The sequence below is a fragment of the Limanda limanda genome, chromosome 21 (genome assembly GCF_963576545.1).
Source record: "Limanda limanda chromosome 21, fLimLim1.1, whole genome shotgun sequence".
Lineage (NCBI taxonomy): Eukaryota > Metazoa > Chordata > Actinopteri > Pleuronectiformes > Pleuronectidae > Limanda > Limanda limanda.
Window position 1 is genome coordinate 6,197,135 of NC_083656.1, and position 16,782 is coordinate 6,213,916.

Sequence of the window (16,782 nt, forward strand, 5' to 3'; positions counted from 1 at the left end):
CTACTATAAAAATGAATTGACATATTGCCTCTATATATGTTGGGGAGGGGGTATACTTCATTTTCTAAGTGTTCAAAGGGAAATCTGTTTTAGTTTTGCAGCCTCACATGACCACACTCGGAGAACAAGCCTTCCTGGGGCAAACCATCCTCCGGCGCGCCCTTCTCTGCACACTATCCAAGTTCCTGACCTTTCCCTCCATCTCCTCTTGCCCTCCATCCGACTCACTCTCTCTAATCACAAGAGGCTGAGCGCAGATTAAACATCCTTCTGGGCCCCCCCTCCCTCTCCTCCCTCTCTCACTCAGCGACTCTTTGGTCTAAATACTTGAGGTTCCCACCGGCCATATGGTGGTATTATGCGGCTCCCTTGATTTAAGACGGCCTGTCTCGCGGCTGTGTGCATCACAGAGGATTTCAGTGAACACAATGGTGCCGATAAGAAAGAGCTGGTGGATTAGAAGAGAGACTGAAGAGCAGCGAGGACGCAGAGGAGCTGAAGAACGAGCTCAGGTCTTTTCAGCGTCGCCTCTATAAATGAACAGACTGACATTTTTTAACAAGATGAAGAACTCCATGAAGCCCCGAAGCAAATAAATGATTAGATGGTTTGTAGAAAATCAATTAGGAACCATTTTAATAACAGATTTATCGTGTTAAGTAATCTATAAAGAAATTTAAATATGTGAAGGTGCCAGCTTCTCTAAAGTGTTGATTAGCAGATTTTTTCTCTATATCATTAAATGAATTAAGGTAGTTAAACTTTCTAACTGTCGGGGGGAAGATATGTCCTCTGTTTTTAGATTTGTCAGACATTCACTGAAGCTCGGACATTTCCCCAAAATTTCCCAGAGAGGCTGTGTGTGAGAACGTGAATGTCCATGACGTCGCTCTGCCTCTTCGTCGTTTATCCTCCCAACACCTGAGGATTGTGACAAATTATTCAGCTACAGACAAGCACGGGACCTTATACACGTACCTTATGTCGCTGTCCACACTACACACGCTACACACACACACACACACACACACACACACACACACACACACACACACACACACACACACACACACACACACACACACACACACACACACACACACACACACACACACACACACACACACACACACACACACACACACTGCACCTGTTTACCAGACTCATTTGCTGTTGGACGGGTCCCGAGGGGGAGACGGAGAGGGGTGAGGTCGCCATCACGCTGCTGACGCCATCTGCCCACCACTCTGTGTGCGTGTGTGTGTGTGTGTGTGTGTGTGTGTGTGTGTGTGTGTGTGTGTGTGAGTGATGCCACCCACATGGCTGATCTGACATGTTTGGATATGACAGATTTCATTCCAATATCCTCATGAAAAAAAAAAAGTTGCCTGCTGTACATTTTGCCGCAGAATTACAATCTAATCCTGTAGCAACTCCACAAAAGATTTATGTCCCTCAATCCAAATATCAAATGCTTTCTCTTCCCTGTGAGAATTACAAACTACAGAACGGCTGCATTTCAAATTGGATGATTTGGTCTTTAAAAGCCTTGTTTTGCTCAACATTCCCCCGACTGTCCCCTTATGAGGCCACATTTAAATTCACTACATCCAGGTTTTTACTCCGGATAAAAACGTTGCGGTGTTAACAAAACTTGGATCGACCCCCAGATCCAGATTCGCAGTAAAATCCCCCCTGATCCAAGTTTCATGCTAATCTGTAATCCAGCAGTTTCTGTTTTGATCAAACTATCAGACGAACGCAGCAAAAACCCGACGTCTCTCCACAGGATTCTCAGCAGCCAAATAGGTTCTAGGGTCAGAGGAGGACGTCGACATGTTGGCTGATAAAGAGCCATTGTGTCTGGTCCACAGCCAAACTTTGACTGATGTGAACTCCCACTGAGCCCACAGGGGTCGGAGTAAATGCACCGAGCCACAGGGAGGACGAGGGGACACGGCTGGGCGATGGATTACGAGACAACGGGATGCTGAGGGGAAAAACAAACAAACACCCGCCCACTCGACAAGAGGAAGACACCCGGACTGAAAGAGACACGTCTTCATGTCGTTTCTTTACAGCTATTTTTGTATTATGCTCCACATTCATGTAGTTTTGTGTTTCTTCACTGTCATATAACGTCTCTTTGACTTTGTGTTTCATCTCTTTATAGAGTTTTAATGTCTCTGTTTTGTCATGTTTCATCCATGTAGTTGTTTTCATCTTCTTGTGAGTCATATAGCATCTCTGTCAAGGTAGTGTGTTGCCTCTGCTGTCTTTTTTGCATTTCTCTGGTCTTTCTGCATCTCTCTGTGGTCTCTTTGCATCTGTCTGTGGTCTCTTTGAATCTCTCTCTCTGGTCTCTTTGCATCTCTCTCTGGTCTCTTTGCATCTGTATGTGGTCTCTTTGCATCTGTCTCTGGTCTCTTTGCATCTGTATGTGGTCTCTTTGAATCTCTCTCTCTGGTCTCTTTGCATCTCTCTCTGGTCTCTTTGCATCTGTATGTGGTCCCTTTGCATCTCTCTGTGGTCTCTTTGCATCTGTCTGTGGTCTCTTTGAATCTCTCTCTCTGGTCTCTTTGCATCTCTCTCTGGTCTCTTTGCATCTGTATGTGGTCTCTTTGCATCTGTCTCTGGTCTCTTTGCATCTGTATGTGGTCTCTTTGAATCTCTCTCTCTGGTCTCTTTGCATCTCTCTCTGGTCTCTTTGCATCTGTATGTGGTCCCTTTGCATCTCTCTCTGGTCTCTTTGCATCTGTTTGTGGTCTTTTTGCATCTCTCTGTGGTCTCTTTGCATCTGTCTGTGGTCTCTTTGCATCTCTCTGTGGTCTTTTTGCATCTGTCTGTGGTCTCTTTGCATCTGTATGTGGTCTTTTTGCATCTCTCTGTGGTCTCTTTGCATCTGTCTGTGGTCTCTTTGCATCTCTCTGTGGTCTCTTTGCATCTCTCTCTGGTCTCTTTGCATCTGTCTGTGGTCCATTCGCATCTCTCTCTGGTCTCTTTGCATCTGTTTGTGGTCTTTTTGCATCTCTCTGTGGTCTCTTTGCATCTGTCTGTGGTCTCTTTGCATCTCTCTGTGGTCTTTTTGCATCTGTCTGTGGTCTCTTTGCATCTGTATGTGGTCTTTTTGCATCTCTCTGTGGTCTCTTTGCATCTGTCTGTGGTCTCTTTGCATCTCTCTGTGGTCTCTTTGCATCTCTCTCTGGTCTCTTTGCATCTGTCTGTGGTCCATTCGCATCTCTCTCTGGTCTCTTTGCATCTGTTTGTGGTCTCTTTGCATCTCTCTGTGGTCTCTTTGCATCTCTCTCTGGTCTCTTTGCATCTGTTTGTGGTCTCTTTGCATCTCTCTGTGGTCTCTTTGCATCTGTCTGTGGTCCCTTTGTATCTCTCTCTGGTCTCTTTGCAACTGTCTGTGGTCTCTTTGCATCTCTCTGTGGTCTCTTTGCATCTCTCTCTGGTCTCTTTGCAACTGTCTGTGGTCTCTTGCATCAAACCAACATCATCAAGAGCCAGCGACAGCCCCCCTGCCCACAAACAAGGTCCTCTTCCTAATCAGTGCATCTGTTTCACTAACAGAAGTCAATCTTTAAAGCAACCTGTTACTCAAACGAGTCTCGAGTGTCCCTCTGTCTTCTGACTGGGTTTAAACACACGTTATCCCTCAAGTCTGTGTTCACTCAAACTACGGTGCGTGACCCTGACCTTGACTGAATCTGTTTGGCTCGGCTGCTCCTCCTCAGAGCCTCGGAGCCATAACACAGATCCTGTGCTGTCCTGCAGCGAAGCGTGACCGGGCTGTGGGCCTGTCCTGTCAACCCACCGCTCACTGAGGTCACCAGACACTGAGCTGTATTCACACTGATCAGCCTCCCTCTTTTATTTACAACAATTATTGAGCATTTAATGAGCCCACACGGTCTAGAAGACGGTCCAAGACCACCTGCATCCTCCTACTCTATCTGTCATTAATATGCAGCTCAGTCACATGGAAACAAAAAGCCTGAGAAACACGTGCACTTCAGCACAAAGTAGAACAAGTCTGGTCCCTGCTCGACTCATCCTGCAGTTTATATGTAATCCAGTGAACAACAGTCAGATGAACAAACAAAAGTCAAAAAACACATATATTCTAGTTTAACTTGCAGGAATGAATCGATTGAGAAAATAGTTGCCTGTTGATCCACCGATCGTTGCTGTTCTAATCCCAAATTGAGGATTTTCAGTTTAATCTCAACAAGCAGAATTCTGTCCACCAAACATTAGAAGTACGTCTGCATGACCACGAGATTTATTTGAGAAAAACTGAATGTGACTTCACTTCAGACTCACACATCCCCCTTGTCCAATGAGGATTTGAACCCACACAGTGTGTAAGATGCTGCACAACCACACACACCCTCTGTCCCAGTGTGATGTTGTGTTGTTGTTGGTCACATGCAAACCTTCATTCACATATCAGTGATCCACATGGGAAAGCCTGAGAAACACGTGAAGGCTGATGGAGAGTAAACACACACACACACTAAGACACAGACACACACACACACACACACACACACACACACACACACACACACATAAACACACACACACACACACACAAAGACACAAAGACACACACACACAAAGACACACAGACACACACACACACAGACACACAGAAGGACCATCAACACCCTCACCTTGTGGAGGTTCCTCTTGTGTTTCCCTCTGTTGTCTCCAGACCAGACCCTCAGCCCTCCTCTCTCTCTCTCTATCTCTCTCGCTCTATCTCTCTCTCTGTCTCTCTCTCCTCTTTTCTCTCCCTCTTTTCTTTTCTCTGTCTCCAGCTTTTATTCCTCCGCTCAGTCCAGTCTCTGTATCTATTCCATCTATTTATCTATCTATTTATTTATCCATCTATCGCTCAGTGAACCTCCCCTTCCCCCTATGTCAGTCAGCTCTCTCCCTCTTTCTCTCTTTCTCTCCCTCCGTGCTGCATTCAAGTGCTGCTCCTGAAACTGGACCTCTTGTATTTACACAAGTACCTTTAACAAAGCGATTTTTAAAAGTCATATCAATGTTGTAATTTATTTTTATTTCATTTTACACAGCTGAATCATTTTACACAGTTGTAATATTTTTCTGCTTCAACCCATTTTTACTTTTTCATATAGATTTAAACCTTTTGCCTCTTTTTATCTTTACACCTCCTTAGTTCTGCTCTTATTCTTGTTTTGCTTGAAATTGTTTCAAACTGTGCTTTCTGATTTGATTTGTTGTTTTCAATTTAGTCTTTGTCTTTTTGTTGTTGTTTTAATGTGAGTGTGTGTGTGTGTGTGTGTGTGTGTGTGTGTGTGTGTGTGTGTGTGTGTGTGTGTCTTCATCCTACCTGGTGTATTCAGTGAAGATTTTCTAGACTGTTTTTCATAAATTACACTGAACTTGTTTATTATGAGTGTGTGAAATCAAACAGTCAGGTTTGAATATGGTCTTCACCAGTTGTCTGATGAAGAAAAAGTTATATCGCTACGTTACTGAATAAATAAACATGTAATTTCAAATTTGTCCTCCTCATTCAACCAAATTAAACTAACTCATCTCACCACACATTAAAAGTCCAGGATTAATTTTCTGTCTTGAATGAAGGATTCCCAATGAACAAGTGGTTCCCTGCTCATTGAAGAATCGTATAAAATCCATTGTTGGATGACTCGTGTAATTTCCGACAGTCCCTGAACGCTGCATGGTGAGCACACATGCTGCAGGCTGCACGCCCCCTGGACCCGCCCCTCTCAAATCCATCCATCCCTCCTCACCTCCTCCCTCTGCATGTGGGGTGTGTGTGTGTGTGTGTGTGTGTGTTTCTGTCAGGGCATGGTGAAGTGCATGTTCTGGCTGATGGTCATGACAGGCCTTGTTGAGTGCAATACAAACTGTGTATCACAAACACACAAACACACTAGTCACAGCTCTCTGTCTGTTGTTTCCACTTGTCTGCCACTTGTTTTCTTTCCTCGTCTCCTTTCCTCGTTTCCTGGCTGGCCTAGTTGTTCCCTCCTCAAGGGGACGGCTGATGGGTTCAGACGCAGCGTAGTCACTGTTTGAAGTGTGTGTCTGTGTGATTAGATGGATGATGATGACGACGAAGCCTTTGCTAAGTGGCTCAGATTCAGTAGCTGCGGATCAGGGTCCCCTCAGTGGATTACACCGGTGGGATCGCGTGATGTCAGATCAACTCCCCGGGATACGTGTGCACCTGCCCGACATCCCATCAGGACAGAGAGCTCGGATGTTTGTTTAATCAAATGAAGTGTTCATGCCTCAGGAGGTTAATCTGATCCAAAGGGCACCTCACCCAGGAACTTTAGAGTCAAATCTCATTACATTTACAGTCCGGTCATTATACTGTCACTCAACAGAAACACACACACACACACACACACACACACACACACACAGTGACGATAGTGGCAGTTTTAATATTCAAATTAACGACAATCAAAATTTAGAAAAAGATACAAAAACAAACGTAATCATAGAAACAGCATTTACAAGTTTTTAGTCACTTTATCACCTTCGCCAAGGAGGTTGAGTTTTCATCTGTGTTTGTTTGTTTGTTTGTTTGTCAGCAGGATTACACAAAAAAACACACAACTGATTTCCATGAAATTAAGTCTTCGGTGTGGAACACGACTCAAAGAAGAAGCAGTAAGACATGTTTTTGTTTACTTTCTCAAAGAATAATTCAAAGATCTGGTTGAAAAAGAATCAGGCATATTTAGGGGACAGATATTTATTTTTTTGTGCGGATCCAAATAGAAAATAAAAATCTTGATCCAGTGATTTCACGAGGGGGCTGTTGGGACTTGGCGGAGGAATAAAAGATTCTCAAATTAGTCACATTAGGATCATGGCTACGATTGGTATTTTTTACACAAATAACTCCACTGAAATCAAAGTTAAGTTTGAATTTGATACAAAATAAGAATTACTTTCACAAACAATCTTGAGTTGTTCCGGCTCTGTCAGAGTTTGAAATGTGTGGCTTGTCGAACCGAGTTATTTCAACAATGAGGTTCTAGTCTTGAAACGTGGACCAGTCTCTGATGTTGGGGTCTCGTCAAACGTCATAGTCAGGAGCGAACCCTGGTTCCTGTTGGGAGATCACAGTGATTAACAAAAACAGCAGCGATGACGAGTATGGACCTGGTCTGTGGGTGGGGGGGGACAAGGCAGAGGACAGAAAACTACAGACACTCATGAACAAGGCCTCACACACGTCCTGCGCAAAACGCTGGAGAAACTAAAGAGCACCTTCAGCCACAGACCCAGGAAATCACTGAACTGGACTGAAATCATCATGTACAAAGGGTTTTAAATATACTGTGTTTATAATCTGCACCTTATTTTATTGTGTCACGGATGTATAACTCTGTGTGTTGTATTTGTGTACTTTCCTTACTGTACAGCTGCGATTGAGAAATGAAAGTCCCAAGAAACAAGTATGATCGACACATAAATAAAATGATAATATAATACATTTATAATTTAATAAGCAGTAAATAAAACTCTTTGCTTACCGTGAACATGGGATTTCTGAAAGACACAGAGCTGTCTTCTCCAGTGGATTCAAACTGCGGAGAAAAGAAGAAATTAAATATCTAATTTCAGACCTTGAATTGAATATTTTAAATATTCAGGGTATGTAATAACGTTTTGTAACGTATCCATGGTTACCTGTACACTTGAAGCTGCAGGTCGTGCAGATGTGACGTCAATGTCCTCGTTCTCTGAGCCGTATGCTGGGTTCTCAAACGTCTCCTGAAGTGGACACAAGGAAGAACGATTCACAAGAGTTTAAACTAATATCAGATTAAAGGAGAATCATCAACAATGAAAAATTTCAGGGATTTTGTCTGATAAGACTTTATATCCTCTACATTTTCTTCATTGTGGTTTGATGTCTTAGAATCAAAAGCCGTGAGTTGTGAAAGAGATTTCTTTAGATATTTTTTATTTGATAAGGTCGAGTTAAGCATGAAAGAGGGAGAGAGAGAGAGCGAGGAAGACACGCAGCAAATGGCTGGGTCGGAATCGAACCTGTGGCCGCTGCAGGGGGAAATCAAACCTCCGCACATGGGCGTCTGAAAACATTGAATGTGTGTGAAACAACGAACCTTGCCGTCAACAGCAGGTTCGCTTGCAGTCCTCGTCGGCTCGTTCACAACATGAACTTCTTCCATAAACAACGGATTTTCAATGTTCTCCTGAGGAAGGAAACACACGACTCAACAAACCTGAATATGTCCAGATAAGAAACTTCTTCTTTAGTGATGTGATAAAAGCGAGGCAGCAAGATGCAGCCGAGAGTAACTTCTATTTATTGACCTTGTTTGTCCCGCCCGGAGCGGAGTAGACCGGCGCTGAGCTGCTGGAGGCGACTTCCTCTCCAGCTTCGTACGCCGGGTTCTCAAAATTATTCCTCTCCGTGTCCAACATGGACATAGAAGGAACCTGTCGTCAGAGAACAACAAGTAAATACTTCAATAAGTCGTTAAAGATAAGAGTATATCACTGTCAGTTGATGAAATGGTTTGACCTGAATGGCTGTTGAATCCATCATGGTGTCACTGTCCTCCGTTGGCGCTGCATTTCGAGTTGCACCGTTCCTGAAAATCATCAACACACAAACAGCACGTCCTTGAGCTGTATTGTAACATATCATATATGTTTACATGTGTAATATATACAGCTAGTTACACTGAAATTCAGCAATTAAGTTCAGGTAAATTAGCTTTTAGTCTCATTTTGTTCTTGAGAAAAAACTGTGGATGAGTCAGGAAATAAAGAATGATCAGTTCCTGGCTGGAATAAACATCTATTGTCTATTTTCTCTTCTAGCTCCAACTCACCTGAAGTTCCCCAGCGTGGGAATAGATGGCATACTGGGCATGGAGGGCATGCTGGGCATACTGGGCATACTGGGCATACTGGGCATGGAGGGCAAGTTGCTTCTCAGGCTCTCCAGCAGGTTGGATTTCTTCCTGCCAGCGTAGACCAGAGCAACGAGCAGAAGCACAATCACGACCGTCACTCCGAGGGCGATTCCAACTGAGACAGAGGAACGACAAGATCAAGTTTATCAGTTAATAAGTGACTAAATGTAATATTTGTTGTATTTGTGGCTACAAAAATCAAACCTACGTGTGGATGTGACCACGTTGTATATGTTTGTCTGACAGTATTCTCCACTCCAGTCTGGAGGACATCTGTCAATCAGAAAACACTTACAGTAAATGTGAAGTCTTCATTTTAAACCTCTGGTAGAACAGGTCGGAAAGACTCTTACTTGCAGAGAGCCTTGTCGTCATCAAAGTAGCAGGTGCCTCCATTTCGACACTGACATGGCGGCGGCATGGTGGGTGGGGGGTCAAATCCTGAAAGTTTCGATATTAACCAATAATTTTTAATATTTCTACTGTGGCAGAAAAGTATCATCAGGTACAGGGTGCAGGATTTAAGGGATCTATTGTTCCCTTCTGCCATCTTTCTACAGCATCCCAGATTGGACCACTAGAAGCCCCTAAATCCTCCACACTGAACCTTTGACCAATTTCAGAAAAGAATGACTTGTTTATTTGTTTGTTGGTTTGTTTGTTTACCAGAATCACATTCGGTGTTGCTGCCGGTGATGAAGCTGGTTCCCTCGGGGCAGGCACACGTGTAACCCCCCGGTCGCAGCAAACACAAGTGGCTGCAGGTTCCCTTACATGGGTTCTTCACTGTTGAGCAAAGAAAACACAGATGGACAAATTAATAATCCGGATAAAAAGAGGATTTAATCAGTGTGACATATGATCGAAAAGCACCATATGCACATTATTCTAATTCAGTGCAGTTTGTGTAAATACTGTGCTGTGCAGCTTACTGCCTATGGAGTTGTATCTCTGCTGCTGGTACACAGAGACCTGGGTCAGCCAGGGTCCGGCAGTGAGCAGCTTGGTCTTCTCTCCGCGGCCAAACTTGTCCTGTCGGAAGACCTCGCCTTTCTCCTGCGTGCTCCAGTAAACATGGTCCTCGAACACACTCACACTGAACGGGTTCCTCACATCTACACGCGGGTCAACAGAAAAAGCTCGGTGAGCAGAATCCCGCACGGAAAAAGAAGCCATGTTACCATTTCACATATTTCTCCTCTTAACAGAATATGCATCACTTCCAGTCTCACTTTCATCATCTCATCTCAGGCTTCTTTGACGTCCTTCCTAAGCCTCACCTATGTAAACAGACGTTCTACGTTCCTCTCCGGACGGCAGAACCGACTCGATGCGGCTTTCCTTGGAGTCGGACCAGTAGATTCTGTCGCCGTTCGCGTAGTCGATTGAGAGGCCGGTGGGCCAACCCAGGCCGTCCGCCACCAGGACCTTCCTCTCCTGACCGTCCAGCCAACAACACTCGATCTTGGCGGCTTCCCCTCGGTCTGCCCAGTACAACGTCCTGCGGAAACACAGCAGCGATTACAGTCGGGTCGTAGATTGTCGGAAAGTAGAGGATCATTGCAGGTGGATGCTCAGTTACTTCTGATGTAATGTAGAATTTACACGGGAGGAGAAAGGGATTTCAAGGGATTTCCAAGAGATTAAATTAGATTGGATTATGTCAATCTGCACATATTGAGTAAAAAATTCAATCCATGAATTACAGCAAACTGTAAAACTGTTCCTTTAAGTCAGGAGTGGAAGCCCGCTGGTCTTACCCCAGTCGTGGGTTGACGGCCACAGCCGATGGGTGACCGAGCTCAGTTTTCACAAGGTGCTTCCTGTAGCGTCCATCCAACATGGCGACCTCTAACCTCTTCAACTTGGAATCTGCCCAGTACAGGTTTCTATAACGAGGAAAAATACACACGTCTCTCTTAAAAAGCTTTATTTTTCAGATGTATAAACACGATGTGCACTGTACTGCTGTCCCTGTGATTATAGTTTTTTAACGGAGAAACTAGAAAACCAGAGAAGTGAATCTACTTCAGTCGTGTCAGTGCAAAACGAACCTGCCCACCCAGTCCACGGCGATGCCATCTGGTCTGGTGATGTATTTGATGTCGAGGTCGACAGCAGCAACGATGTTGTTTCCTCCGTCGTCCACTGAAGGGAGGTACGCTCTCCTGATGGCTCCGGCCACCGAGTCCTTACTGGCCACCGTGAAGTAAACAACACCTGAGGAAACACCACCACAACGTCACCAAACAAGATTCATGATTCATTACAGGTGTGTTTCAAAGCAAGGGCCTGTGTGTGTGTGTCTCACTGAGTCCAGTGTTGTTGTGGTCCCAGTCGTAGTCCAGAGCCATGATGCGCTCTTCTTCTCGGAGGAAGTCATGGTAGGCCTCCGTCTGCAGGTTGAACCTCCGGATACGAATGTTCTCCGGTAGAAGCAGCAGGGGAGTTGCTCCTGAATGGAACAGACGTATATATATAGTATATATAAGGCACAACCCACTGGTTTGTGAGTTGCTGTTTCAAAGCTTTGAGTTTGACATTTTGTCCTTGGTCATTTGAAATCAGAAGTAAACAGTCTCCATGTATATCAGGCTTTAATTTCTATTTGACACTAAGTGGGACCATCATTTACCAAATGAACATCACACATGCTGTAGTGACTTGAAACCAGAGATTTAAAACATAAACTCCTTAGGAAAATGTTTACTGACCTTATAGATCAAGTGATAAAGCCATTATCTCATAGTCTAGATATACAGCTGTCTACTTAGACTCAGTTAGCATTTTTCTCACCTTCTGCCTCGCACATGTTGCCGTTGCCCACTCTCCTGTATCCAGGTGCACACTCACAGTCGTAGCCACCTTTAGTGTTCTTACAGACCTGAGGGCACGTGCCAAACACCTCACACTCATTGATGTCTGTGAGGGAAAAGAAAACTTCTGGTTATGTCTGTCCTCCTCTGCAGATCTGACTGAGGTGGTTCCACAGTTTTGCCCGATGGATCTTTAGCTGGAATATGTGTGTGTGTGTGTGTGTGTGTGTGTGTGTGTGTGTGTGTGTGTGTGTGTGTGTGTGTGTGTGTGTGTGTGTGTGTGTGTACCCAGGCAGGTGTAGGTGCTGTCCGGGTCCACTCTGTAACCAGGTCGGCAGGAACAGATGAAGCCGGTGCCGTTCAGGTTGGTGCACTCGTGCTGGCACAGTTTCTCCTCACAGTTGCGATCAAGACCAAAATCTGAAGCCAGACGACACATTTCAAAACCACTTCTGTCTGGAGCCAGATTTAAGACGTGTTTACTGTGTTTACATGGACAGAATAATATACCCGCTGAGCATCATCTTATAATCTGTTCCAAAAGATTTGCTTCAGTGTGTCTTCATAAAACCAGAAGTAAAACTTCTAACAAATATATTTCCGTCTACATACAAAGTGGCATTACAAGCAAAATGCTTCCGAAAATAAACACGATCTTGTAAATCTGAGCTTTGGATAAAAGATTCTTGCAATCACATCCATTCAAATGATCTCAAAATGCAAAGTTCATAATAATTATGATAATGAAAAGATCCTGACTCATAATTATGAGATGTTGAGTCATAATCAGGTCACAATCCAGACAAAGATGAACTGAGGAGTTAAATACAAAATACAAGAAGCAAATGGGGAAATCTTTTTCTTGCCATTAAACAAACACATTACTTTGTTTTTGGTGAATGCAACTTGCATTTGTTAAATGCAGTAATCTATATTTTTGAATGATAAGGGAATATCTGTACGGTTACATTTCAGGGTTTCAACAATATTAAGGGTTAGAGGTTAAATACACAATATTGAGAGTTGAATTTGTTTTTGTTGCTACTTACTGCAGCCCAGCTCATCAGTGCGGTCGCCACAGTTGTCGTTGTGGTCACACACGTACTGCAGAGCCACACAGTTTCCATTGGTGCATTTAAACTCTTCCAGCGTGCAGGGGGCACGCGTGGGCTCACGGCCTGAGAGGGACACAATTACAAAGAGTCATCAACACAGAAATGCAGGAAGGGTTGAGTGGGTGTAATGTGGAAACACTTATCTAAGATTGAGTTAAGAGCTTTGTCTAATCAAATAAACAATAAAAGAGAAAGTGTGAATGACAACGACCTGAAGGCGTCTCCACTCTGTCTTTACTGTCTCCTGCTTAGAAAACAAATGGATTTGAATTTCCACCTCTGCTCTGAATTTACCTGTATAATCTCCTCTCAAAATAATTTGCTGATTGATGTTTAAGCTGATTGTATAACAATTCCATACGACAGACTATTTCCTCATCCCTGATTGACACTGATGCCATTTGGGAGTTTCCCGTGTCACTGTCCCTCAGTGAGGCTTTAGCGTTGTTCGGACTAATCCCCCGGTGAGCCCAGAAACTGATGATTACCGGAGCACGTGTTGTATCTCAACTTATTACAAATCTGATTATGTTCTGTTTGAGAAGGAAGAAAACATAAACACAAAACCTGATCTAACGTAAATAGTGGCACAATGTACTACACACTATATACATTGTAGTGTGTGTGTGTGTGCTTGTGTCTTCGTTTCTGCTTCTTTCCTTTAGTTGTAGTTTGTCTTCCACTTCTTTTCCTGATTTACCTACTTTATGTTTTGGATTGTTTGCTTTGTTAAGCCGTGCATTAGAACCCAATCACCTCTTAAAGTTTACTGAGAGCTGGACAGAAATTCCTTGTATGTTCTAATATGTATGTCTAGTAAAGTTGTGATAAATTCTGATAAGTTTCTGGACTTGAACATTATTGTTAAGCTGTTTAATTTGGAAACAGCTAATGCGCTTTTTGACTTGACAACCTTTGAACGCCTCAGTGATAAAGTCTTTGAAACAGCAAAGCGTATTTAGGAAATTCATTTGATGAATGAAGATATACTGGCACAGGAGCAACATCACAATGAGAGCAGTCCTGACTACAGGCTGTGATGGAGTTTATGAGGAAGTCGTACAGATTTCTTCATTTTCATCGCTGCCGTCTCCGCAGTCGTCCTTCTGGTTGCACATCCGGCCGGAGTAGATACAATAGCCGTTGGCACAGCGGAACCTGGACGGCATCTCACAGGTGATGTTCACTGGTCAGACAAACACAAACACAATTCTGGGTTGAGACTAATCTCAAAGAAAGTTTGTAATCACTTTTCTATAAATGTCTCAATCCCAATATTAAATTAATTAGTTAGGATAAGTGTTGGAACTGTATCGTGGTTGAATGGATCAATGGATGAAATACAAAAATAATACAAATACCAACTTTCCACAGGACTTTGACGTATAAAGTTAAACAAACTGAATCTCACAGCACAAAGTCAGCTGTTCGTCAGAGCGGTCACCGCAGTCGTCCAGGCCGTCACACACCCAGCCCTGGTTCACACACAGACTGTTGGCACACTGGAACTGGCTCAGGGGACACCAACGGCCCCCTGGGAAACGAGTAGCTGTCGGGGGGAGGGGAAATGTGGTTAATTACTTAAGTCAACTTTTATTCTGCTAAACACTCATCAAAATCACGACTATTTGCTGTCCTATAGCTCCTAAATGGTGGAATGAGCTCCCACTCGACATCCGGACATCTGAAAGTTTACACATCTTCCGCCGAAAACTAAAAACACACCTCTTCCGACTGTACCTTGAATAAAAAAAATTAAAAAAAACTAACCACTTTTTGAAACTAACACTTTGGTAGCACTAAAATGGCACTTACTTATAGCACTTTGTAGTTTTGCTTTATTTCGAAGAAATTGTACTGTCTTGATTCTTGTTGTGCTTGGTTTGTACCCTCGGGGTTGAATGCACTTATTGTAAGTCGCTTTGGATAGAAGCGTCAGCTAAATGAAATGTAATATTCAGTGACTTGTTTAACAAACTGTGAATGTGGTTTCAGGTTGATATCTAGATAAGATGATCAGGTAATACTGTTTGCTTTCTAGGTGCTTGTGCTATACTTCAGCACAAATAAGACATCCAGAGTTCCCCCTTAAACAATTCAAGACTCTGGACATGTGGACATGCACAGAAGCTCATTAGAAGAGCACTATAATGCTGCGGCCATTAGTTTCCATGTTGTTTACTCACGACAGCTGGTCTCATCCGACAGGTCCTGACAGTCAGCCCGGCCGTCGCACTGCAGCACAGCGGGGACACAGTGACCCGAGTCACACTGGAATAAACCTGGACGACAGGTCTGCAGGTCTGGAAGAGAGCCAGGACGTAAACATAGGTGTGTGTGTGTGTGTGTACGGTGTGTGTTGTTTATGACAACACGCTGTTTACTTGAGTGCTGCATCACGCTCACCACAGTCCCGTTCGTCCGAGTTGTCCCCGCAGTCGTTGTCATGGTCACACACCCAGTTTCCAGGGACGCACTGTGCGTCGTCACATCGGAACTCGCTTTCAGAGCAGGGCCTTGGCTCTGTGGACAGTCACAGAGACACATGTGTCTTCAGAGTGAGATCAGGATGCGGTGTTACTGTTTACAACTCCATCACACACACACACACACACACACCCACACACACACACACACACACAAACACACACTCTCTCTAACTCACAAAGACATGACCTGAAGTCGGGGAACTTTTCAGAATACAGTGTTAAGTAAAAGCACGACTTCTTAAAGGGTCAGATTGGAATCATAAAACACTGGACGAGATGTTAAAACTGTCCATTGTGCCAATAGATGGTATGCACTCACATGAGATTTGCCATGATGTTGACAGAGTGGCATGTGAGCTTTATTTCTTAGACTGGGTTAAGATGTCAATTTTGGGACACATCTTCAGTAGTGTGCCTTCGAATCAGTGGGTGTTTCGGCCTTCAATCACTAAACACTCTCATCAAAGGTGGCCAGCTAAAGGGTGATCAAGCCTTAGCTTGTATCCCATGCCCAATTAAGATTTACCACATTGACATTAACAAACACAACAATATTTGTTTTTTTTTCAACTCAAAATTACAAAGGAAACCTGATGAAATTAGTTTTGTAACTCAGGTGGACGTCTGTGTTTGTTAGGATCGAGGTGTTAGGGTGAAAACGTCCCACTCACGGCAGTTCCTCTCGTCTGAGGCGTCACCACAGTCATCGCTGCCGTCGCACTGCCAGCGGACGGGAACACAGCGGTGGTTGTCACACCGGAAATCTCCCAGAGGATCACAGGTCACCTCCGCTGTTAGAGAGACAAGGTCAGAAAAGTTTGTTTCAGGAGCTTCGGGATCAGTGTTTTCTGAGAGGGAGAGGACTTTGGGCTTTTTTTAACTCTATAACACACAAGAGGAAAGTAAAACTGAAACAGCATCATATATCTCCTGTAGTGGAGTCTTTGTCCCAACATAAACAATCTGCCACCACTGACCGCAGCCCTGCTCATCGCTGTTGTCGATGCAGTCGTTGGTGCCGTCGCAGCGGGCCCACTGAGGAATGCAGCGGTAGTTGGTCTTGCAGGAGAACTCAGTGTCTGGGTCACACTTGTAGTCTGGACCCCCTGAGTGGAAGAACAGACGCAGAGACGTGAGGACAGAGGTGCGACCGGTGAGTCAGACACAGAAGATGACAGAATAAAAACAAAATGTTTCAAAAACATGATTTATGAGGAAGAGCAAGAGAAGACAATGAGCCGAAGGAAGACAGATGAGAGTGGATAAGATAAATAGCTTGTGCCACTACAGTTTAGAAAAGACTAAAAGTATGTTTCCTAGAGTTTACACAGATGATGTATCATTGAAAAACAGATTAATCTAAACTGTCTGAATTTGGCTCTGT

General features: G+C 43.9%; 1 protein-coding gene across 1 annotated transcript in view; it reads right to left on the reverse strand.

The window, feature by feature from the left end:
• Positions 1–7,102: 7,102 nt before the first annotated feature.
• The window catches only part of lrp2b (low density lipoprotein receptor-related protein 2b), a 32,768-nt gene continuing 23,088 nt past the window's right edge, over positions 7,103–16,782 (reverse strand). The window contains exons 58-81 of the mRNA XM_061095404.1: positions 16,376–16,504; positions 16,070–16,189; positions 15,316–15,432; positions 15,096–15,212; positions 14,321–14,458; positions 13,973–14,095; positions 12,844–12,972; positions 12,083–12,214; positions 11,775–11,900; positions 11,290–11,433; positions 11,033–11,198; positions 10,739–10,867; positions 10,259–10,479; positions 9,911–10,093; positions 9,645–9,764; positions 9,332–9,419; positions 9,187–9,251; positions 8,895–9,093; positions 8,582–8,651; positions 8,371–8,496; positions 8,160–8,249; positions 7,696–7,803; positions 7,563–7,616; positions 7,103–7,135 (exon numbers count right to left, since the gene is read on the reverse strand). Of these exons, the coding sequence (XP_060951387.1) occupies positions 7,103–7,135; positions 7,563–7,616; positions 7,696–7,803; positions 8,160–8,249; positions 8,371–8,496; positions 8,582–8,651; positions 8,895–9,093; positions 9,187–9,251; positions 9,332–9,419; positions 9,645–9,764; positions 9,911–10,093; positions 10,259–10,479; positions 10,739–10,867; positions 11,033–11,198; positions 11,290–11,433; positions 11,775–11,900; positions 12,083–12,214; positions 12,844–12,972; positions 13,973–14,095; positions 14,321–14,458; positions 15,096–15,212; positions 15,316–15,432; positions 16,070–16,189; positions 16,376–16,504 (2,927 nt within the window). The remainder of the gene's footprint in view (positions 7,136–7,562; positions 7,617–7,695; positions 7,804–8,159; positions 8,250–8,370; positions 8,497–8,581; positions 8,652–8,894; positions 9,094–9,186; positions 9,252–9,331; positions 9,420–9,644; positions 9,765–9,910; positions 10,094–10,258; positions 10,480–10,738; positions 10,868–11,032; positions 11,199–11,289; positions 11,434–11,774; positions 11,901–12,082; positions 12,215–12,843; positions 12,973–13,972; positions 14,096–14,320; positions 14,459–15,095; positions 15,213–15,315; positions 15,433–16,069; positions 16,190–16,375; positions 16,505–16,782) is intronic.